Source organism: Mercenaria mercenaria, chromosome 15, assembly GCF_021730395.1.
Source record: "Mercenaria mercenaria strain notata chromosome 15, MADL_Memer_1, whole genome shotgun sequence".
Lineage (NCBI taxonomy): Eukaryota > Metazoa > Mollusca > Bivalvia > Venerida > Veneridae > Mercenaria > Mercenaria mercenaria.
Genome location: NC_069375.1, coordinates 46269819 through 46296722, shown reverse-complemented (window position 1 = coordinate 46296722; position 26904 = coordinate 46269819). Strand labels below are relative to the sequence as shown.

Here is a 26904-nt window from a genome sequence, read left to right as displayed (position 1 = left end):
TTCCAAATAGTCATTCAGTCAATTAGTAATATTAGTAATATAAATAATTAAATTGGTTATAATATAATTTGCATTATCAGAGAAACAGTGTTTTTGCTATATCATTAAGAACAGTTTTTCCTTTAGGCATATCTAGAACTATGTACTTAATAACATAAGCCGTTAAAACGCGTTTCAGATATATAACAAGTGTAATGTTTTAATAGGTGCTCAAACTATTGATATACTTGATTGCGTTCTTCATAAAAATATAAACGTACATTCACTTTTTGCGTCTTTTATTTCAAATATCACATTGTTTTAATTTCACAATATTTTAATTTTCTCAAAGATCAATGTTATATCTTACTTACCGGTTTAATATATCGAAGTATGTTTATCCAATTGACGCCTATCCAATATATCCAATTGACGCCTATCCAATATGTAAAGATACGTAACCGAATATTTAACGCTAAGATAGATAAACCTATAAATAGAAAACAGACATCACAATTTCGCAATATTTTTTGAGGCGCCAACCCTTTTATATTGATATAATAATTTATCAGTAACTTAATGTATTGAAAGAAACTTAAAGTAAAACTTGCATTAAGAGACTAACAAAGGGAAGGATAAATGATCTTAACACAAATGGCCACTTTATACAACTTGATTTAGTCTCTGTTAACACAAATATGAACTGCAAAAGTGATCTATTGATAGACGTGGTCCCAGGCAAGTTTGGCTTTATGTTAAAATATGTGTAAATAGGGAAGAAAAAAAAATCATAAGGTACAGCAAGGATATTGAAAAAATAGTTACTGAATAATTCATGATTTTATGTTTAACATAAGAACATGTGTTTTAAAGTCTCTTTACTTCGTCGATTTGATAAAATTTTATATGCTATGGAAACGGACACAGAAAACGACAAACACAAATGGCAATGTCATAACACCCATATGACAACAACAAACACCCTTAATTACTGTAAATCACTTTATATTAGCGTGATCTTTATTTCCTGAATTCCGGCACCCTAAATTATTTCGCGGTTTTATGAATTCGCGACGGAAGGGTCAGGAATTAAAATTTGCAAAGGTTCTTATATTATACTAGCGAAATTTCAATTAATTTAAGATGTCGTGATTATATCAATGCCCATTTTTCAGTACCGTACCGAATTTATGCATGTCAAAGACTCGTTAAACACATGGTCCGTAACGGTTATTTTGTAGCAATTTGTAGATTTAGCAATCGGTTACTTTATTCACACAGATTAAAATAACTGAGCTTTTAAAATCTTTTATAATTCAAATTAATGGTGTATATTCTTATTACACGTAATAGCTGATAAAATGTTCAAAGTTTGTTACAGCCATTTCATAAATAATTAACGCACAAGTATATAATACAATGGTGTGATAAATTGTCCGCTAATTCCTATTGTTGTAAGCAAAATGTGTAAAAATACCAGGTTTGTTGAGAAGATATGTGATGATATGGATCTTCCCCTCGGGCAACACGCGCTCTGCTTGTTTGACACAAGGAGATGCTCTCCGTTAAAAACTGCCTGCTGCATGTAAATCTAACCTTTAGCATGAAGTATTCTTAATATATTGAAATGTGAAATGAATTGAAATTCATTCAACAAACATCGTTGTACAGGCGGCTAGTATTGATTGCTGAACTTGATCGTATTTTGGACATTTTTTCGAATATGTCTGTATGTTATGGAAGGATATTTACGCGGATTCATGATTTCGCGATGCACCCGATTCGCGAAAAATAGCGAAAATTATAACAACGCGAATAATACCGAATTTACAGTATTCAAGATGTCTGTACTGTGCCCTACCAATTTTAAAGAGGAGATTGGGAACGAGCATGCGTAGATGGACAAACATATTTCTCTAGCTCCGATCGGCTTATAGCGCATAATCGATGTAAATTTGTTAGACAAATGGACATTTTAGCATAAAATCGTTATTTTATCGTTTTCAGGGTATATTTTAAATTTAGTTGAAAAGTGAGCTAACAGATTCCAGTTTTCACGCGCTGTTAACACACATCGATAAATATGCATGTTCCGTGACAAAGTTTTAACGTACAACGGTCCCATGACGGATAACATAACAGCGTGATCAAACAGCGCTTATATTCTTACGCATTGCATGGGCAAATAATGACGTTAATGGATAATACATACACCTTTTAGCTTTACATGCGTTTAATGCTAGAATAGCGTTACCGCGTGTTCATTCCGTATTATTATACGAAAACACATGCGTTATTCCTACAGAACATGGCATTAAGGAGAGTTTATGTTGAAATAAACTGTAGAAAGTGGTATCCAGATAAACAAAAGAAGACTTTGGAACTTCAGCTGAGCTTTAAATTATTCATTATTATTTTCTATTAAGTCGTCAATTTTGGTGGATATATTTAAGAAATAATATACAAAAATGTATCTCATCCAGTATTTTTTCTTTGAATACAATCATTGCTTGGAGTTCAGATGTGAAGGAATTACATCACAAATACGCACCGCGAGTGATATAATTATACGGATCTGAACGACAAACTGTAATTTTATTCAAAAGCAAATCACTAAATGAGATATATTATTTCGATACTTACAAATTACCAAGGGTTTTTAAGTATATCCTTGACGGCGTCCATCTAATATTTGCCTGTTATTTGTTGGTTTCTTTCCCAACGCGCCGCTATGCGGATTACTCTATAGATAACGTAATAATTGTGATGTCAGAACCGTGAAATGTAGAAAATAACACATAACTTTCAAACTTCTTTGTTGAGTAGAAAAATGAATCAAGTCCTGTTAAAATTGGATTTCATATACATTTACATAATCCCATTCTTTCCGTTTCTCAGAAAAATATGTACATGTATCAATTTGTACAATATAGAATGATCATGTTTTGGTATAGAAAAACGTTAGCAATTTTACAACTTGTCAGATTCTTAAATTCAAGGAGCAAAATTCAATCGTAAAATCTGTAAAAAACATCCCTTGGAAGCAAAGAATATAACCAAAAAGAATAATAAAAAAACTCGTTTTGATTGAGACTGTTCATGAAATGTAATAACATGTGCAACACCCCTCACGTCCCTAGCACCGGCTTAAGCGGAACTATATTACACATATGTTTAATGGATTCCATAGAAAATATAACAACACTGAATCCATGTACGGGGAGACATTTTACAGCCGCCGCACGGCACTTGAAGATTACTTTTGAGACAGTTAATAAAATCTTTAAAAAGATCCTTTTGAAGCAAAGAATGCAACCAAGAAAAAAAATAGCAGAATCAGTCTAACTTAATCTGTTCACGAGAAGTAAAGAAAGGTGCTTCTCATGCCCCTATCTCTACCTTAAGTCGAACTCTATTACACATATTTTGAATGGACTCCATGATCCCATAAGACATGTGTTTCATTCTTATCCTTTAATTAATAATATATAAACTTGTTGTTGTAATCATACAAAATTTATGTTACGTACTCTTTGTAATGAATATGTTAAAACTAATTTTAACTTTCTGTTTAGTTTTGCTTATACATTTAAGTTTCCCTATGTGCTGATAAATATTTAACTAAGATATTTTATTCCGATCTTTTAAACGCAGATATTTAGTTATATTTAAAACTATGTCGGAGCCTCTATTCATGCAGACAATAAAAATGTCCGTTGGAGGCGGAACTTACTTTTTTAAACTAACAAAAATCTATTCGTATTTCTAAATAACAAGGAATGATTTCTTGATATCAAGAATTCGATTTCCTGAAATCAAAAAATATAACTAATTTTTGATATCAAGAAATGATTTCTTAATATCAAAAATGCCTAGAAAATTGTAAAACGCCGCCCCATACCATAGAGCCTTTCATGTTATTATTTTATTTAAATCGTGTAATTAAGGGTGCTATACTTTACAAAATACATGTTTTATACTTAAAATGACATTAACCATTCTAATGTACTGAACTTGTCGCAGTGGGTTAGACTGAACGCCGAACACCATGATTTTGTTGTAGGTGAGTTCGAATATAGAATTAAAAACAATAGAATACTAGTATGATACGTACTAATTAAGTTATAAATGCTAATACACTAAAAAAAATCATCATCGGTTCGAACCTACACGTTATGCACATTCTGTGTATGTGCGTCAAACACTCTTACCAATACACTCTGCAGTCTTTGTTAGATTTTCTAAAGTGAATCATCATGCGAGATGATCCGACTACATAGTATATGAACTCGCCTAAAAGGTCATTTTTGAAGGTGAAAGTGTATTTTTACCTCAATAGAAATTTTATATCTTTTAGCGTCAACGATTTGTTTTATTTAGCGAGCCTAAAAATGTTGTATCATTTAGCGTTATTTTTGTATAAATATAGCTTCAGTACGTTAAAACATCCATGGAATACGTTAGATAATTTATTTCTACATTTAAATCTTTCCGCCAGGATAATATTTATAACACTTCCGCTTTTAGACACAGTTTCTTAAGTCAAATCGTCAAAGAGAAGATAGTGCGGATGACGCCTAGACCGAAGACCGATCTCACGACCACATGATCTGTAGATTTGCGCTGTTCCTTTTGAAATAAGGAGGCGGGGTACATTTTTTTGCATAACTCTTCCATAGGGAAAAAATTCCTACAGGAAATATTTCCTATAGAAACGCATTCCCATGCGAAACGTTTCCCTAGGGAACACTTTCCTATAGAATATAATTCCCATGGGAAACTTTTCCAACGGGAACAATTTCCAAAAGGATTCCCATAGGAATTTTTTCCCGTGGGAAAACTTAATTATCTTCTTTTTTAACAAATAAACTAGCCAGTGCCATAAAGGTATTTTTACATAACAGCTATGATGTTTTTCTAATAAAAAATTCCAAATGTTTCCCACGGGAAAACATTGTTTCAAAAGGAAAACCATTTTCCCATGGGAAATGACAGGTTCCCATAGGAAATCGGCCATTTCCCATGGAAAACAGAATATTGTAAAATAATAAGACTAGAATAATGAAAGTTGTTAGTTGCTATATGCTAGATATGGGCTATCATTCAGTACCATTTTAAAGTTCAAAGCCTTTGTAGAAGTACTTGACGTTTTTGCCGATTATTGTCCGTGGCAAATTAAAATTGGTGGCCATGTTTACAAAATTCTTTTCTAAATGAAACCTCAAAGTATTGCGTAACAATTATAAAACACAAAATAAAATTGCCGATAACATTTTTTCCCGGGAGCTTTGAGTAAAAAGATTTAACCGGGCAGAAATTAAGCTCCAACTCTTAAAAAGTGTGGCCTTGTTCTCTGCATTCATTAAGAACCATAGGACAGAAGTAAAACCTACCTACCTACATTTCTTCCAAACTTTGTAAACTAAAGAATAAATGCAAAATCAAGAACTTTTACAAATGTACCTAAGTATTTTCAAAGATGTCTAAACATTCCTCCTTCAGGTTAAATTCATTTTAAACAGCAAGAAATGGCTAATCAAATAAAACATTTCCACTTTGGTACGACAGATCAATGATAAATGCTAAACTCATGTGTCGCGTAGGAATTTGTATTTTAATTGCGGTGTGAATAAAAGTTTAAATTTCTCCTGCGCCTGCAACATATGCTGGTACATGTATGGCTGTTTATAAACGGTCTGTTTACCTGAATGCATAAAAGATTCTAAACTCCAAATACCTTTTATCGCTTTTCATTCTATTAATAAATATAAGACATTCAAAATACCTGCTACACTTAACACGGAGCTTACAATGTTGTCATTAGATGGACAGAACCGATAGCTATAGATAGAAGTTGAGTTTCACAGAAGTATGAACATAAGTAAAAAGAATACAGACTGTCAGTTATACAGAAAAATCATTGTATTAAAAACGTTCGTAATCTAAATCATGTAATTACATATTATATCAAATTCAATCAAAGTGTAAGTCAAGTAAAAGAAGAAATTAACGAAGTAACTTTCTTCAGAACTATTTGGGGACAAATACAATGTATTGTATTTCACAACTGGAAAAGAAAGATGGGTTGGCATACAACTGTCACTTTACGTTCAATTAAATTGGTATGTCGACTCAGACAGACCCCATTTGCAGGGTGAGAAACCCCTTCTTTTATGAAGAACTTTGAGTGTATTATGATGCAAAATGTTTTCATGGCAACGCTGTCTCAATACATTGCATCTGAACATTTCATGGCTTTTGAGATGATAAAAATATATCTTACCGGATTACTTGTATCCGAATTTTTATTTTGTTTATCTTTAGTTAGTATAGATTATTGGATCAAATATAACAAGATTATATCCTTGTTCGCAATATAATCCAGATCGTGCTGTTAAGTATTTACAGTCTTATCTGTGGTGAGATAATAAATATGTTTTATAACAGAGAGAGGACAATATACTTTATATTGGTAGGGTTATTGATGTTAACTTGTTATTTAAGGTATGGATCCGTAATGAATATCGGTAGTTTCCGTGTGATTACGTAATTCTCCGTGTATGTAGGACTTCGACAGCCGGAGAATGTCATAATCTCACATAAATTGCCGATTGTCATGATGGGTCCATTACCGTATATGGATCACCAATATCTTTCAAAACAGTTAAGTAACAGTTAAGTGCCAAAAAATCATATTAAAGCAGCTCATAATTTAAGAAAAACTTGATTATGAAAATCAGTTACCTTTTCCTTTTGTCAATAGTACATGTCATTCATCCATACTTTAAGAAAATAATATCTCATTATCGTTTTCTATCATGAACAGATTACAAAAAACTCTTTCAGGCTAAAAATACAAGCTTATAAAAGGTTTTGTGCAATAAAAATACTGTCTTTCAAAAATTCTGTATATTATTTAATTTTCACTGAGATTGTTTCAAGTATAATTTAGATAACGGTTGGTTTAAGAGTTAAACCACTGATAATGGTCTTAGAAGAATGTTGCAAATTGTGTTTAATTTACAAGGCTTATACTTCAGATAACAAACGTTTTTCAACCTAAATTTAACAATTGAGAATAATAATCTAGAACCAAACTATCTGATAAAATAGGCGATTTTAATTTTGAAATTGTCAGCTTTCCCCACCTTGATGGAGATGTCCCTCTAGCAACATCATACGGTGTCTATATTTTACAACTTATTCGTTTTGCAAGAGCTTGCTGAAAGTTAGAAGATTTTTATGGTTCATATCACCAAAACCTTACTACAACAGGGTTACCGTTATCATAAGCTACGTAAAGCTTTCAGTAAATTTTTTACAGATTGTCCGAACTGTTAAAGAAATATAATACTAACTTTAAAACACTTTTAAAACTTGGCCTTACACACCTGGAATACTATGGAGATGTAGTTTATAAAATTCGTTAAGTTAAACATAGTCCTTATATTAATCAGATATTTGTAATATATGTTAAAAGGTTTATCAAAAGAGGATATGATGCGAAAATCGTGAAGCACAGTGCATGTTTGGTGATTGATCCATGTATAAATAATCGCTACGCTTTCCTATTCGATGGTGCGATGACTAACTTATATTTTACTTATTATATATATATGGTATTTTTAACTAATGCTAGAGTCGTTCTCACAAGGGAATGATTTTATTTACATTGTGTTGTCTAACTTGTTGAAAACAGGATAAGTGCGAGGTTGGCATAACCTAAACGCATTTAAACCCCAGTTTCCTTTATATAGGTAAATGGCCGTTCCAAGGCGATGCCCCTACTTTTTCGACTTGTTTTCTGTCTGTCTTGTATTTGTGTTGCATATGTTGTCTTGTTTTTGATTAGCGTTTCTTTCCTTTTCCACCTCAAATCCGCCCTCTATCGCTCCCGCCATCCTTTCCCCTTGCAATTGCGCTCACTTGCTTTGTCATCCCCTCCCCATTTGCTATGAATAAGTTATCGTGCCTAATTAAATATTGGCTGCCAGAATACTTAGGCGGTGCCCGATTGTTATTTCTTCCTGCTTGTGTTTTCATTTGTGTGTTCGTGCGTCTGTGTATCTTGGGCAGTTGTTATATCTTACTTGTCACAGTTCATAACAGAAGAAAAGACCCGGATATACTTTTATGAGCCACAACGTCGCGTCACATTTACTGCGAAAAGGGGACCGTAGACCAAATATTGCAAAAAGAACTGCTTTAATTTTCCAATTTTTTTAACTCAAATTGATACTTTTGTACAAATTCCTACATCGTCAGGAAAGACAGTCACTAGAATATGTTATAGAGACAAAGTACTGAAAGCAGTTAAACGGAAATACACACACACACACACACACACACACACACACACACGCACACACACACACGCTCGCACGCACACACGCACACACACAAATCGCGTCCAACGACTAGTCTTTGTGGTTTCCTGTTGAACCAGGACAACGCTGCGACTCACAAAAATGCCACCGTTCAAAACTTTCTAAGATGAAATCATGCCGCTAATTCACCAGATCTAAGTCCTTGTAATGTTTTCGCATTTCCAGGGCTGAAAAAAAAAAGATGGCTGGGCGCCAACATTTATGGAATGAAGCTCATGAGAGTATATGTAGCATTTTGCAACTCTTGCTACTCTGCAGCGTTCACCTCTTGAATTTCTCCACTGCGGAAGTGTGTTGAGGTCAAAGGCGAATACATTGAAGAGATAAACTTATTTTAAGTTTTTACCCGTACTGTGTACATACTCCAGCACGACTGTGGATATATTCAGAATGTAGGCACAGGAAATACAGATCAATTTAATTACACATATAATAATCATACCTGTCAGGAATTACAACAACTGTTCATAATTGCGAAATTTAGATTCAAGCAAAACTGTATTATCTTCACTATAAATTATAAAGTGATATTTCATTTTATTATGGGCTTGCTAGAATGTTTGTACCATAAAAAATCTGATAAAGCAGTTCTTTAAGGGTAAATCAAATATATAAAGGAATTATATTCTTACTGTCCTTTTTGCTGAAAGAATTATGATATCGTGTCTAAAACCCTTTTAATTTTCTACTCAATTTTGTAATTTCAAGGGAAGTAAACTAATATATATCTCCGGTTGATGGTACTTGCCTCTGGCATGAGTTGTTTGTCCTTGTAGTCACAGCTTCAAATTCAATATTGAAAAACTTCAATTATTGTTATAAACACTCATAAATTTCACATTTGTAATCATTTTTGTTTATTTGAAGGACATAGAAATCAATTTTTAGACTTTATTTAATGTATTTCTATATTTAAAAATTTAATGTTCTATCTTTATAGAATTTGAGCTTTGTAAAAAATGTATAAGTTTGTGCTGGTTTGCCAAATGCCGGAGTGGACAAATATAAATACTGGTATTTTGTTATAGTAACTATATAATACTGATTTGTTTTTTATGAAAAGCACTAGCTAAATAACTGTTTTCGCATATGTTTTCTGATGCAAAGTAATAGAGTCAGCATCAAATTTCCAAATTCTACTGTCGCTTGAACTCCAGTCAGTCTTGCAAAGTTTTGATTTTACATTATCTTCATAATCAATAGCATTACATTATACAATGATGATTATGGTAATTATATAGTACAAACTCAAAACGCCAATAATAAATCTGTCAAAAATTTAGAATTCATACTTGAAATTCGTCTTAGAGACGGAAAAGTCTCTAATATTCGAAAATCTTTTAAAGTACCCAGTACTTATTTATTATTTCGTGTTCTTATGGCAGCGTGTAAAGGCGTATCAAAAGCAATATGATGCAATATGATATTATATATAAACACAGATTCTATTCATTTTCACCGCTTTTGTATAGATCTTGTTTGATCACCTACTATTGTATAATATAGTTAGTAACAAGAAGTGTGTGTGATTGAACGTTCTTTATTTGCTACTGTAGAACGTAGTCTTTTCTGTTGTTGGGGGTGAAAACTAGTAAAACATAGTTACACCAATAGAAACGTCTCTTACCAGTTGTTTCTTAATACTTTTGACAACTAAACAAGTCATATTACTATCCAGATACGCTCCTCCAAGGCCCATGTGTTCCAGCTATGTTTTGATAGCAATGAAGAATTATAAATTAAACTAAAATACTGAAATTCTACAGCCCCGGTTCCTCGCCGTTTTTAAACTGGAGACACAACGCTCACCCTTGAACTATAGTTAAACATTACGTCATATCCGTTAGCTAGAGGCAATTTGATGCCACAATAATTGGCCTACGAATACAGTTACAGTAAATGCTCAGACTAGGCCGTCATTTATCACGAACATGGTTTTATGCAAAAGGTATAGGTTATATGCTAGCCGATTACCTTTCAGTTTGCTAAAGGATCCGATTTCAACGAAACCATAGCCAAATTCTTTTCCCTGGTCGTTTTCATGGATATTTATACGAAAAAAAAATGTTCTTTTATATTCTTTTGCAAAAAGATTACAATAGAAAAAAAAACAAATTAGTAAATGTGGTTCTGAAGGAATTTGAACCGAAATGTGGAAAATGTGCAAAATTGCTACTCTGAACCACGACATCATAGAGGCTGACGCTTTATAAGAGTCTAAATATTATGTATGGACAGCAATAGACAGTGGAAGTATTCAAGTATGGTCGGGATCCCTAAAACTTTTCAGTATCAAAAGTCTTATCTATTTTATGTATTGCAGTAAATTAGTGGAATATTAAAGTGAACTGTATTTGATTTTACCAGGGAATTGTTGAAACGGTGCAACACTTAAAAGCTTAAGAATATGAATAATAACTTTCCCAAATTGTTTACAAAAATGTATACCAATACAGGCTGAAACGTATATAATTATTGCACAAATTTCAAAATGTACGCAACATCATACAAGCTTTAATAGAAATATATAAATCTCATAGAGTTATTTCACTTTTTTCCATGGTCTTGCGTGTATCATCACGCACACAAAACGGGTAATATTGTAAGACAATTGAAAATGAAATTTGGTTTGTTTCAAATAGAAAACATTTCACTCGTGAAGATAATGCATATTTTATTTTGTTAATTAGAATATGTTCCTGATCAGCTGAACCTAAAAGTCAAAATGGGTGCCTGATACTAAGGTACAGGAAAAGGCAACAATGTTTATGTATAAAGCAAAGCTCTGTATATATTGACAAGAGAGTAAAAATAGTTCAAGTCCACGCCTTTTTCAAACATTATAGATCCTCCTTTAAAGACACAGATGAAAAAGTTAATGTTCGCTTCGCCTAGAGAACAGATTTGTTGCATTTAAATCGACTTATTGAGCGGGGAAAATATTGTTACAGTGGTAACGATCCGTGGTTGAAATTAGAGATATATTGATTAAAGCCTCCACCAAAGCTCTTTTATAAGTGTGAAAAGATATCTACAAATTTAATGGCACTCTGAACATATTCAGACGAATCGGTACATAATAAATTTAAAGTTTCCAAACTGAATCAAATTGCGAGATGACACTTTCAATTTCACGGCAAAGTAAATGAACTTTTTCAATTGTCAGTTCGATCAGTTGGTTGGAAACTTTCTTTCCGGTTTCCACATTTAATATTTAGTGCATGGGTTTCTATCCCATGGTAAATCTAAAGTAGCAAATTATTTCATCTGCAGGAAGTAAATAATATTTCACTCAACAAGTACGATGTGTAAATATTGTATCATGAAATCAACCACAATGTAGTAAGCCGCATTAAAAACAAAACTTCTGTTAATGTTCTACGTTTGTTGTTAAACATTTACATAACTAACGTTTTTCAAACTTTTAAGGCTTCACAAATTTGAAGGCGTGCTGTTTGACATGTATATGGAAAGAGAAATATAGATTTTTACTGTATTTTTTTGTTTGCTTAATATGATGTTATATAGGTCAGACAAAGATTTCAGATAAACCACGTTCGAAATGATTATCAAAACAATAAGGCAGTAGTAAGTTATCAGCTTATTGACCTCTGAACCTCATTATGGCAGTTTATATCGAACGTTTTGCTGATTAGTTATAGTGTTTTTACATAAAATCGTTCAGATTATTCTACAAGCCAACCATTTGGCATGGTGATTGTGTGATACCAAACATTTAATTTTTGATCGAGACCCCAACCTGAATATTAACATGGCGGCTGACATTCAAGATGGCCGCCAAGATGGCCGCCGGTTATATAAAGTTTCAGAAAAACACTTATGCAAGGGGCATGCAATGTTAGAAATGATTCAAAATGAAATTTTATATAATAATATTTATAACGAAGTTTTGAAATACAAGTTTTTTAAAATATATTTCCAAAATGGCGGCGAAAATTCAAAATGGCCGCCAAAATTTGTCGAAAATTTGTATTCATTTATAATTTCCGTGTTTTGGCATATAAACTGGTGTCAATTCAACATGTTATGGAATTTTATGAATACAAATGTGTTTCATGACTGCATTGTTTATAGTTTGATTGGTTTATTTAACAACACACCATCCACAAAGAACAAGCTTCCACTAGTATTTTACTGAACAATGAAAGTTTTAGTCGAACAGTCAGCATCTGACACGGAGCCACTAAGGTTTGGTGTCCCGCAGGGTTCTTGTGCCGGACCTGTGATCTTTACCCTGTATATATCGGCTCTTAACCGAGTGGTGCAGAAATATCCAGCTGATCTCTATGGATACGCGGACGACCACAAGATTGCGTTAAAAATTCAAGCGGGAAATTCTCAAAATGAGACAACTGTTTTTCAACAACTCGACAGTTGTCTAAATGAAATCATAAAATGGATGACAACCTTCAAACTGAAAATGAATCAGTCTAAAACTGAAATTATTATGTATGGAACAAGACAACAGTTAGCGAAATTGGACATCACAAGTGTAAACGTTGGTGGGTGTGACGTAAAATGCGTCGATCACGTCAGAGACCTAGGTGTAACTATGACCAATGCACTCAACTTTGACCATCACATTCAGAAAAAAGTGTCAGATAGCTCATGTACAGTTACGAAACCTTAGGGCTATACGGAAACATCTCACACAGAAGTCAACTGAATCATTAGTGCATGGATTGGTTCATTCTCACATTGACTTTTGCAACAGTTTATTTACAGAAATTCCAGCCTACCAAATCAATAAACTACAGCGAGTCCAAAATCATGCCGCTAGAGTAGTCAAGAATGCTTCCTATGAAAAACCAAGTACCGAACTTCTGAAAGAATTACACTGGCTTCCAGTTAAGGCTAGAGTCATGTCCAAAGTTTTAGTAATAGTCTTCCGTGTCATCAATGGTACAGCTCCAGTATATCTGAGGGAAATGTTTGTACCTACTCGACAAGGATACAGACTTCGCTCACAAAGTGACACTAACTTTAACATCCCTAGACGGCGAACAAAACTAGCAGACAGATCTATGGCGGTCGTTGGTCCCAAATGGTGGAACGATCTGCCTAGCTATCTGAAAAACATTCAGTCTGAAGCCAGCTTTAGATCAAAACTGAAAACACATTTATTTAGGCAGTTTTATGAACACTGAGTGTAGTCTTGTTAAAATACAAAATATTCAGAAGTGGTGTAAAATAGTATTTATATATGTCAAATCTTTAAATCTGAGTTCATATTTTGTATTTTGTATGTATATATGTTAAATATGTGTTATGTAATTGTAAAGCGCAATAGAATATTTTATAATTTTTGCGCTATATAAATGCCATGTATTTGTATTTGTATTTGAACATTACATAAATTGACAAATCTATGTATTTTTTATATATTTATTCTTAATATAACGACAGATGAATTCATAAATCATAAAATTCAAGTATGTGACAACACTAATACACATTTTGATATATCCAGTATACTGTTTATAGGCATAAACATGCATATGAAATCCAAATTTATCCCTAAAATATTCCCAAATGTTACATGATTTAGAATAACAAGTGTTAAACTGATATTCCATTTTTTTGTTGAATGTCTATGATTAGTACAATGAAAAAAAAAAAAAACTTTATATTGGCAGAATATTAAAACTGATTACAACTGTTTTAACCTATGGCTATACAATTATAATATTTAAGCTTTGGAACAACATCGCAGATTTATAACCTATCACAAAGGCCATTGCATTTGCATAGGGCTGTGCATGGCAAATAGGCTTTTACACATTTGCACCTCCCTCTACAGCCCTTTTCCTAATCGCATCCACGTTTCAACAACTCTTGGCATGATTTGGTTGCAGGCATAAGGGTAGACCATACAAGTTGCCATGGTGAGTGTGGATTAGCTTCTTTTGTCCACCCATACTCGACTGGAGAGGGTAATGTCGGCGATGGAGTAAGAGCCTGGCCCCAACAGTAGCCTGCCTGGTAAACTACACGTTTAGATTGCTGAAATAGAGCATCAGAAGTAGGAGGTATGCATTCTATTGAGCGAGATTAACATGTAAACAGCTTCATTTGTTGTTTCACACTCACTTGACCTGTCATACATTAGTTCAACAAAGCGTTCAACAGCAGGGATGCAGCTTTCAATATTACCCTCATTGGGTATATTGCTTAATTTTCTGAATCCCTGTACTGCCTCAGGAAAGGGTGCTAAGGTGTTCCATGCTGTACGTTTGCCCTTACCGGCAAATGCAGACACTTGGTCACAGCCAGTAAAAGCATGGAAGGCTGGCAATGCCTTAGCAATATCTTCTCCAATGTGTTTAACTAAGGCATGTATTGGTAAGTAACGTAGTGTTTTTCCGCTGCCAAACTCTATCCACAGTTCCACAAGGCAACAATACTGAAACATTGCGATAGCTAATACCACAACATCAGTATCAACTGTTTTGATTGATGCTTTAGTCAAGCCAGATTTTCCAACATGAGCTGTGTGGAGGATCAATCTGGTGTCAGCTTCTTCATGTGTACAGGGTGATATTGAACCTACATTGTTTATAGTTGCGGTACCAACAACGTCAACGTCTTTTGTAGAGATAATACATTTCCCCTCCGGAACAGGTATGGTACTACATTTGGTAGCCAAAAAGTGAAACAACTCACTTTTGTTGTCATCATTTCTTAAAAAGGCTTCCCAGTTTGATGGAATTGTCGTTTCAGGCGAAACACGTCTGCGAACACCTCGTTTCTGACGTGTTCCTGCTTTCAAGCTGTTGGGAAGATATCTATCCCAAACTACATCAACTCTTTGAACATTTACCAATTGGGAGAGTATATAATTATGGCAGAAATATGTTTTCTGCGTAATCATCAAATGTTTTGCATTTCAGTGGTTTAAGCATGTTGATGATAGCTGCACCATCTATTAATATTGCTTCTACATTCGGTTTTTCATGAGATGGCTCGTTGCAGAGCTTTTCTAAGCAGGGCATCAAATCTGATTTCTTACCAGAGCGCAAGTCACCAAACTGTGAGTGGGATGGCGGATAACTGCTGTTTTCGTGAGAGAAAAACTCGTCAAGACTGCCTTTACGTATTTGACAGGAGACATACAGCTGCGAAAAGAGCGCACAGTTTTCTTTTAGAGAGGACACTGCAAGTTTCTGCTTAGAAGGTTTTCTCACTGGTGGGCGACTAAATAGAGGTAGTTTATTTTGCTTTATTGTGTCCATCACTGATTTTGTGCGTGTTGTAAGCCTCTCATGCACAAATGTATCATATTGATGTTTACCTAGTGCTTTCATGGATTTAATACTCTCTGCTACACTAGAATCAACAATGTCACGGGTGTCAAGAACAAGAAGGTCTTTAGACTTTTCTGCAAACGGACTGCCTAAGTCCTGAATTACAGATTTAAGATCATTCACTTGTTTTTGAAATGTGACTTGAGTGCTTTTTGTTTGTTCATGGTGCTTTCAGCTGTGGATGGAATACTGAGATCTTCAAATTCATTGATAAGCCGAGCAATTTCTGGACCACATACCATCCATCGTAGTAGTTGTGAAGGATTTTCAAGTAACCCAACTGCTCCTCCATCATCCTTGATCAACTTGTTGTTTTGCTCGTGTGCTTGGTCGAGTGGTATTGCAGAAAAACTGTTCAGTGTTTTTTTCAGGCAGAAATGACCCTTTTCAAACTCCAAAGCAACATCTGATGCATTCATTGTAAGTTGCTGCATATCCATGATATGCACAGGGATCCATCGAGCATAGTTATTATGATCAAGTGCAAAAACCAGGGTACCAAAGCTAATAAGGAGTGAACATACAGCTGAAAATTTCCTTCTCTGAGTGATCGAACAAAGATGAGAATAGTGATCTCTAAATTTAAAACTAAAGACCAGAACATAAACATTGGGCTTTCATTTTGTCTCATTTCACACCACCTTTCAAGACTCATTTCAGGACCTATTTGTTCCGTTGAGACTTCAACATATTTGTCATACTGTTGTTTCATTAGAGTGTACAGAGCGGCTGCTGTTATTTGATGAGCATGCTTTGTTCTCATGATGTTGGTAGCCTTAACAAACGAGTCAGCACTGCCAGGCGAAGCAATATTGGCTTGTGTCACTGCCGAACTCCAACCACTGTCCTGGAGCAAATCTCCAACAGTTTTCAGAGCTGCTAATTCTATGTGGAGACCACCGAACATAACAACAAACTTTTCTTTATCAAACACATTAGGCCATGTCCACTGTATTTGTTTTGCCAGTGCATATAATGGCTGATCTGCTGCCATGACTGGAACATGTCCTGGGTTCAAATAACTGACAGTTTTCTTTATGGAGTGCCGAATCATTGCAGCAGACTTTGCTTGATCTGGAAAGAGTGGTAATAAGGCACTTATACCAATATCAGCTGTGGACAATAAAAGCCCTGCATCTGCAAGTCTTTGTGCATGGAATGCTGGCCATGATTGATTGGTATATTCCAAAACTTCATTTTCGAGACCAGAGTACACATGTTCTAACCACCTATTCAGATAAAATAACTTAGTGTCAACCATTTTTATGTACAAAGTTTGAGTTGCCAGTACATGTTCAGGTACAAATCGTGAATTAATTTTTCAGACCGTATTAAATTTTTATTACTACCAAAAAAATATTTCAACTACATTTTACTTTTACTTTTATGTTTCTCTGTATAGATAACTTATAACAAGAAGGTCATGATAGTTCTATATCGTTCACCAGAGTTACCAGGCATTGGTAGCGTTCCCTAAAGGTGAAGTATTAGCCACAACTTAAATATATTGGAAGAAATTGTAAACAGAAAATGGCCAGACAGGAAGAGATTACAACAGTTTGCTCAGATGAGCTTAAAACAAACCTTTTTTCCATGTCTAATGCTTGTTGTATGTTGCTGTTGGCTGCTAGTGGCTTCCATAGATTTGGGAAGTCTTTCTGGAGCTTTCCGGAAACAGGAGGGACTTTACTGTAATCATCAGTAAGTTCAACGATTTTGAACTTCGCAGATGTATTTGGTTCGCTCCATGAAGGATGACGTCGTTCTACACCAGGTTTAGTATACTCTCTATGCTGAAATATCGAGATACCCGTACCATGAAAAGACCCCTTAGCTGTCACAGAGGTGGGATTGTGATCAATGTTGTCCACTGCTGATGTAGTAAAGATACCAGTTTTTAAAGTCAGAGGACATACTATACCCTCAGAGTCATAACACTCGGAAACATAGTTTCCAATGTTGGTCGATATTTCTAGTAACCTGTGATATGAAATGCATACACCTAATGCATGGAACTTGTCAATTATGGATCTCTTGCGCGTTTCTGCATGAATCAACATCCCTAAGTAAACTGCTAATGGCGTTTCCCTCCTTCTTGAATGCCTTGATTTGCAAGTGAGTGCATTTTTACTTTCAGAAACATTGTAAACAATTACTTGTGACACATTTAAGACTTTCTGTGATTTTTGCATTTGATCATCTGTATTTCAACCAATGCTTGGACCAGCGAGAATCATTTGCACTAAAAATGCAAGAGACTGAGGTAGTGAATCGGTTGTTGTTGACATATCGAATGTACCATTGAATGGTTTTGTGGTATTATTTAGAATATCCCTGCGGATAAGTTTAGCTGCTTTGGTCAACAGAACTCCTTCATCATCATAAGAAGAATCTGAGGCATTTTTAATCATGTCACCAATACTGTCCTTGTGAACAAGTAAAACATCTCTTCCTTGTCGATGTGCCTCGAGATATGGTTTTCGGGACAGGATTCGATCTTTTAAATGTGTTGAATTCACTTTACATACAGCATCTTTATGAATACTATTGACTCTAGCAATATATAATTTCGACACATCAGATAGCTTGTGAACTGGAAAAGCTTTAGAATCTGACTCATGATGGGCATCTTCTATGTATGAAATGATTTCACCTAGAGCTATTCCATGTGCTTGTGATTGATCTGTATCAGAAACAGATACCTTGTTCAAAGCTGATGCCTTATAATACAATGCTGATAGACAATCAAGGTGGTATTGCGCTTCTTGTGATATCAAATCTCCAGAACTAATCTTGGCAAGAAGTACAGTATCATTAACTTCAAGAGCACATTTTCTTATTTTTTGGTCAATTTCAAATGTGCTAACACTCCGTAGTTGGCCTTTGTCGCTGTTGCAAAAGAAACATCTATTTGCCACTTGAGCTGCAGCATCACCACTATTTGAACGAGTTATCATTTTTTGGTGTTTCTTCGATAATGTTTGAATTACCTGAACATTACGTTTTATGGCTCTTTCATATTTATAACAATCAATTTTATTTCTACATAGTTTGTGCCATTTTGCACTTCTGTCAGACAGCAGTTTTACAACTGGTTCAGTGCCGCCAGTTAAGCAGTCATGCAGTTTAAAAGGACAAAGTCCTGACATTGAGAACCTTTCAATATCTTGCGATATAGTTTCATAACCAGTACATTTATCTACGTTCTTCTGTGTGCTATTAAATGGGCAGACCAATGCCTCACTAGATTTTTGCTGGCATAAAATACATTTTCCCCAGTCAATATCTCTAACATCTTTGTTGCCTGGCTTTATAGGAGTAAAAGTACTTTCTGACTGTTTCACATTTATTTCATTTGATGACATTGTTAGTATTGTTAATTCTAGTCTAGATTTTATATTATGTTAGTAATGTACACATTAACACATCAACACCATGCACCCTACCTGAAATAAAAAATATGTCTTTAAAACTTTAAATTAAAAAAAAAAACTTTGAGGAGGGATATGATTTATTTTATCTTAAATCTTTATCATTTTAAAATGTCTGACACAGAAAAATATCATTTGTATCATTCTCTTTGTAAAATCAATGAATACCTTTTATTTAAAAGTCATAATATCTTCGTTTACACTGAGCATCCGAATATTGCTGCATCCAGGTACTATTCACATTTGTTTGCCCTCATATAAATTTATATTTGGCTGTTGCAGATCATTACAATATTTGAGATGTGATTATGTTAAATGATTTGGCCAACTGACAATACTTACATACAAAACAGTTTTATGATATGACTTTTGCTTATTGCTTTGATTTTCAAATTTAGCCACCAAGCTAAACTTTTAATGGCACTTTTAATCAAAGGGACGTTACTGTGGGAAAGTTATATTAAAGGGAAGTAACTTAATGATTTGATATATGATCATTTGTAAACTCTTCAGTGCAATTTTTGCTGGTGCAAATGTTTACCAAAGGAATGTTTCATAACATAATAAACTACAAATAATAGACATTTCAGAATTAATATTTCATAATATTATGCAGTCTCTCCATTATATTACATATTATTTATATCTAAACTTTAGTAACTGACCAAGGCTTAATCTTGTACATGCCAAAAATATGTTAGTTATCAGCCATTTACTTTCAACATATGTCATAATATTTCAAAAACAGTATTTAAAGCATACATAAAATTACAGAGAATTTAGGTACATGCTGATTATCCTTTGAAAGAGGAATAATTTACCCCACCCACCTGGCCAAGCTATTTTGGCATAATTTTGCCATTACCTGTCCACATTACCTTTAAAGCATTAAAGAACAAATCAGTTCAGGCTGTAAAAAGTTATGGGTAGATGTTTATTGGCCTTAAACTAAATAATAGTCAATGAAACGTGTTTATAAGAGAAAAAATGTCATTTTGTACCGATTTTCTCCTTTTAAAGCAATATATTTTGTTTAATGTAGATATTTCATGCATAAACTCTTTTGACCTATGCAGTTAAACATATTAGGAGCATGTTCAAACATTGAAACAAAAGCCAACTCATAAGGTAAATTCTGAGACATTCCTTATAAAAGCGTGTATTTTTCATAAATTTTGGTGGCCATGCGGCGGCCATCTTGAATTTTGGCCGTCATATTGATTTTGAGATTGGGGTCTCGATCAAAATTAAAGGCAAGGTATCAAACTTTCAGCATGCAAGGCGGTTTGCTTGTAGAATTATCTGAACGATTCGGCTAATTTAGCCCTTTAAGCACTCTAGCTAGATCGTCAGTTTGAACTGTGATACACTCGGTCGTTTGCCTTACACTAACGTTCCGGTTCATTCACCCTTTGTCTAGTAATGCTGCAGTGCAGTTGTCCGTGCTGTCTTCTGTCAGTATATATAAATGCAATTCTAACTTCGATTGTAATGGAAAATTGTTTTCAATCAATGCCGTTACAATTAAAAATGGTGCCTGTTTATAAACACTAGATGACAATCAATTCAAATAAAGCACACTCTGAGTTTTTTGTATTTTAATTAATTTTATTGACAAATGGATTTAAGATAATTGCCATACACTGTGTATTGTTTACAACGGAATTAATACTAATATTTATAATAACGTTTTATTGAATTTTACTCAAATGTTTTTTTCTGCATGAATGGAAAGTAGAATATTCGATCGTTTAGCTGTTTCAACCAATAGTAATGCTCTATGAGGAACGTTCGAAAAGAAATGCAATCGATCATAAGCCTCGCACTTACACCAATTTAGTCAGACAAAAGGTTGGTATCTAATAGCAAAGATGAACATTTTAGTTATGTTCACTATGCATTTACTGTATTCAAACAATAAATTTAGCTACATACATTTGTTCAGGTATTGGCACACCACTGGGAATAATATGTCACCTTATTCATTAAAGCAGCTTTTAAAAAAGCAATATATGTAACGTATATAAAATTGGCGAGAAACACTTTTTTCCTATAAAATGATCGGCGAACAGCGATCAGTTTTTAGTAAAGAATTTGATGAAAAGTCAGCCTTTCTTGGTAAATAATGACATTTTTTAAGATAAATTTCCTAAGCAACTTAAGTACTTAATCACGCCTTTAGTTATTATACTATATGTTTAGAGTTTATTTTTATATTAAAAACCAAAACAGGAGATTTCTGTCTTTAAAAATAAGACAATAAAGCTAGAAAGAATACTTTAAAAACGATTAAGTGACAATAAATTTCATCTTAAATATAAAATTATTTTAACAATTAATCCAAATGAATTAATCAACTGAATCTAGGTATTTCAAAAAAACACGATTATTATCGTTAATATTTATCTAAATAAATTATAAAACATTAATTTCGCAGATTGTAGGAAAGCCAAAATCTTGGTGTTCACATTCGAACCTTGCCCACTGGTAGTCATAGCCTTCAAAGAAGAGAGCGCAACAAGTACTCGATAGATCAGGAATTTTGAAATCTGTGAACTGCACGAGCTCATCCGTGCCGTAATACCTCCATTCATCTTGCACAGCACATTCAGTAACACCAATATACCACGCCCAGGTCGCTGAAATATATATATAATTATGCTTAACCTTTAGCCTGCTAAATTTCTAAAATGGACTGGTCTATCATTCAGTTTGGGCAATACTATTTATTATTTAAAGGGGTGTTCACTGAAAATTTACTGACTGAATAGCGAACAGTGCAGACTTTGATGTGCAGGCTGGTCTTGGTCTGCACTTGTCGCAAAGGCAGAACATTTGCCGCTAGCGGGCTAAAGGTTAAAATTTTGAAATACGGAGAGTTAACGAGTTAACGCAAAGTATATTTATAAATCATCTCAATTACATTACTTACATGAGTCGGACTTCACGAATGTTTTCAGGAATTCATTCTCGACAGACGACTCTATGTATACCGCATGACCCCCTTCCAAAACGCATTCATCCTACAAAGATACATGCAGTCTTTCAGAATTGTGCCTTTATTAGTATACAAAGAAACAAAGTTTGACTTCAGACGAATTTGCAACAATATAATAGATTCAAGACTTTCTGGAATAAATTCTGAAATGACTCATCATACAGAGTAACTGCAACTACTTGAGGTGTTATAACTGAACACTTCGAAATTTAAATCTCTGAGAGGCATGCCCAGGCATTTCGAAATTATGCATTGCACTTTTTTTCTTCATTACAATATCTGGAAGATACATGTACTTTAGTTCGAAACATTTGTAAATGTACACGCGAAATTAGGTGAAAAATTAGAGTGCAGAGTGTGTATGCTTCTGAAAACTAAACATTCATAAAAGAGAACAATGAAAATGATAACTGAGCAAGGATATAACATTTCCGTAAGCTGATTACACAATGTTTGACATAAAATTGGGTTAAAAGGCCGAAAAGTAACTAACAAATAAAAATTAAACTAAAAAATTCAATTTCTTAGCTCCCGATAATTGGATTCCAAAGTCTCTATATGCAGTCAAAATAGTTTGTCGTATTATTGTATACTTATGGAATCCCGAAAAGATGACAACAGCAATGTTCTATAAATGCTCTAAAACGACTTAAAGTCGTGAAAGTACCTACATCAATAATCTTTAATGCAACTTTGCAGTCTTGATGTAAGGGTCGCAGAATGATTTATTATGCAATGGATATTAAATCGAACATTTGTTCCAGTAGAATACTGATCATTGAATATATATGTATGTTGTAATATTTTCAAATATAAATTGAACACCCCTCGTAATAGCAATGCTAAATAAACAATAAAGGAAGGAAATATACAATCATGACGTGTTATAATTGTTTCTTGAATATCAAAACAAAATATGTGAATATCGTCCTTGTTTAATGGCCGCACGTATAGGTACATTAAACAGTATATGGCTTATGTCTTTGAAATCTACTTTACAACTAAAACTTTAAGACATACCAAAAGATTTATTGTAGGCAATTCATGTAAAAAGCAAGTAATCAAGTTATATATACGATGTATACTAAAATATTAAGTCTTTTACGAGATAGGTATAAAGGACAGTCAATAGAAGACACTATAAGAAATTCATGTTATAACATAGATAAAGAACCGTCACAACAATACAATACAAGACATTCAAGATATAACATGGATAAAGGACCGTCACAACAATACAATACAAGACATTCAAGATATAACATGGATAAAGGACCGTCACAACAATACAGTACAAGACATTCAAGATATAACATGAATTTAAAACCACAATTTTCCCAGTGACATAGAGCATTCAACGGCAAAATTAGTAATTTAACTACGACGACAAAATGAATAAATTATTGAACAAATATACAAGTCATATACATTTTTAAGCTATGACACACATATATATAGGAAAATAAAATATTACCGCTCCATTTGGGAACCCAGCTGGGGAACTCAGTTTGTAGCAAGATCTCATGTAACCGGTCCAACCCTGTTCACATGCTAAAATGTATAACATTAATGACAATTCTAACTGCATAAAATGGTACTGTTAATTAATTAAAAGAAATGAAATTTTCATTTAACTTAAATAATATGTGTATTTCAATATTTCAAACATGCAAATGACCCTAACTATGACAAGCCAAACGCTGCTTAATTGTATACATTTTACTCTTGAACATCTTAGTTCTAATCAAATATTCTTATTGTTGTTGTGTTTCTTATTTGTATTTCTTTCTACGATTTAACATTTGTATTATTGTTTTTATGTTGTTGTTTTTTTTTGGAATCACATGCTCTGGTTTACACTTTTATTATCAAATCTTTGTTTGCGTTTTTACGTTTTTGTTTGTGTAATATCGTTATTGTCAAAATTGTTCTATTTTTTGTTGTACAAGTTTAACACAAGACTGGGAAAATTAGACTTATAGCATAACTAGTTATGTTACGAAGGCGACGGATTTCCCGAATTTCATTCGTTACCCACAATGCCATTTGAACGATATGAATGTAAAACACGAATGTGTATAATGCTCTTTATACCTCAACAAAACGAAGTTTCAGGGGGAGGGGTTGGAGCTATATAGGAGTGAGTTTGTCGGTTCGGTGGTTTTCATGGTTTCCGGACAATAACTCATGAAAGGCTTGACACAGGTGTAACATTATAACATACAGGTCAAGTTCGACTTTGCCTACAAAGCACCATGTTTGACGTAGGTATGACCCCTTTCCATCTTAAGATTTGCCAAACTCATGGTTTCCGGACAATAACTCATGAAAAGCTTGACAAATTTAAATATTTTTTGGTACACAGGTGTAACATCATAAAATACAGGTCAAGTTCGACATTGGCTACAAACCACCAATTTTTTTATGTAGTTATGGCCCATTTCCAACTTACAATTTGCCATACTTCTGCGGCAATGCCGTATTGTGCTGGTATTATTCGTCACTCCTGTGACAGTTCTAGTTATATTAACAATGCATAATGAATTTTGCAGCACATTTCAATTTGCAAGTTCTTGTACTAAACAGATGCCATACGAACAGAAAGTAATTAACAAAAGAATGTAAAACAGGGAACATGAATATAAATATTGACAATTTGAAAGTGAAACATACAACAAGAATAAAATTATTTAACATAAAATAATTTAGGGTTTAACCAAGAATGACACGCCAGTCAGGTGTACAGTTTAGCAACGTTTGATCTGCCGTACCGGACTTAAAAATATAATGCTAACTACCTAACATTCACAACGTTAAAAACATTCTCAAACAAACTTCGAGCCAAAAAAAAAAAATATGAAGATATAAAATTCCTTATTTTAGAGTTCGTATCAGTTTTCAAGAATCATTGGAGATTGACGTAGCACTAAATAGCGTCGATGCCAGAAGCAGAAAATGATTAAATGAAAGACGTTGATGCTGCGCCAACAGACGTTTTTCCCCGTAAAACAGGACTCACTTTTAAATTATTCAATTTCTTAGAGAAGTTCAAACAAATTATATAGTTTCATATATAATATAAACTCCTCAGAATAAGTTACCAAATTAATAAGCTCATTAATAAGATGTAAATATAACATTTGGAAAAAAAATGATTGCGTTCTAAAATTGTACTGTAAAATTTAGTACTAATGGTGTCAATTTATTCTTAATAAAAAACATTTATTTATCTATATATCAAAGACATACATACGTGGATATATTTGGTAATATAAATTCCCTTGTTCAGACGGCAGAATGTTTTGGAACGAATCATTATACACAGTGTTACATCCGTAACATTTTTCTGCGTTTGTTCCATGAAACATCGAGTAGCACTTGTCGGAATTCAGACATGCAAGAGCGCACTGGACACCACTTGTGAGGTCATATGAAAACAGTTCTTCATCGACGTTACATGTACGATCATTCAAAGCAGTATATCGTTCAAACCTAGCGAAAGGATTTACCGGTATGCTTGCGTATGTAACGGTTACAGTAGATAATAAAATAAGTATAAAATGCATTCTTATTTCTCAAGAACTCAACCCAAACGTGTTGCCAACACAAATCAAAGACAACGCTGCAATTATATGATTACCAGTGATTTTATAACAGCTTGACAATTGTTTACGGCTGATTAGATATGAAGACAAACAGTTGTAATGAACAATTGATCTCCGTAATTTCAAATAAAGCTCAACGTAAAAAAGATCAAAGACATTACAAATGACATAGAAAATAATAGTTTGTCCAATGATTTACTTGATTTTTACATTTTTTATATTGTATTTCCGTTTTTTTTTAACATTGCGTATTTTTTTATCTCCATTCAGTTCACTAATTAAAAAGCTAAACATTAACTTGATATATGTGTTTTTAACTTCAGTTTCTGTTATGAAATAACAATAATCGTTTTGCACGCTCATTAACTGACTTAAAATCAATCCTTTAACAACTGAGTAAATGAAAGTGATAAACGCAGTTCAGACGGAATATCATTTTTGATCTTTGACAAACTGTAATGGCTTTACGAGGAACAAAAACTATAATTTGTTTTTTTTTATTTATTGTTTATTTAAGTGACATTCATTTGGAATTAGTTTACATAAAATTATATAGTACATTTCGAAATACACATATTGATAAATTAGGCTGGTTATGGCAACGGTTCCAGTAACTGAAGACACATTACCATTGCTTAATCATATTTGGCCGCAACCCTATTTCGCCACCAACTATAACACTGGAATATCTTATACATGTATAAATATAATTGCATTTAAATCGTACGGCGGCATATTTCTGCCACGAGATAGCTACGTAGTTATCACGATAATTTTGTACATTTTTCACGAAGGGTGTGCATTTTTCTGAATTCATTTAGGCAACAAATAATAATTTCTAGATATTTTAACATATTTTTGATATTTCCTGAAAACTTTCGCGTTAATGCTTGTAACTGCCTCGAGATACATGTATTTGGTAGCTATTACAGTAATATTTAAAAATTCCGGCAACATTTTTCATTTTCCATTTTTTCTGACAATGTTTTCCCGATACATCTTTTTTTTCTAGATATGCTTCATATTTTCAGGAAACTTTAGGATGTTACCTTTCCAGTTCCAAAAAAGTTCGAAATATCAAGAAAAATTCTGACAATATCGAAATAACTACCTCGCTGGTAATGGCAGCTTTGGGCGCTTCCACAAATGGTATCGAGATTGTTATGTAAATTATCACAA

The 26904-nt window shown here is 33.6% G+C and overlaps 1 protein-coding gene across 1 annotated transcript; it reads right to left on the bottom strand.

Annotated features, from left to right (window-relative positions):
* Window positions 1-20563: 20563 nt before the first annotated feature.
* Window positions 20564-26247, bottom strand: LOC123561755 (perlucin-like protein). The gene is made up of 4 exons (XM_053524354.1): window positions 25374-26247; window positions 23595-23671; window positions 22055-22145; window positions 20564-21761 (listed from the first exon to the last, which is right to left on the bottom strand). The coding sequence occupies exons 1-4, from the start codon at window positions 25684-25686 to the stop codon at window positions 21538-21540; spliced, it is 705 nt and encodes a 234-aa protein (XP_053380329.1). The 5' UTR covers window positions 25687-26247; the 3' UTR covers window positions 20564-21537.
* Window positions 26248-26904: the final 657 nt, after the last annotated feature.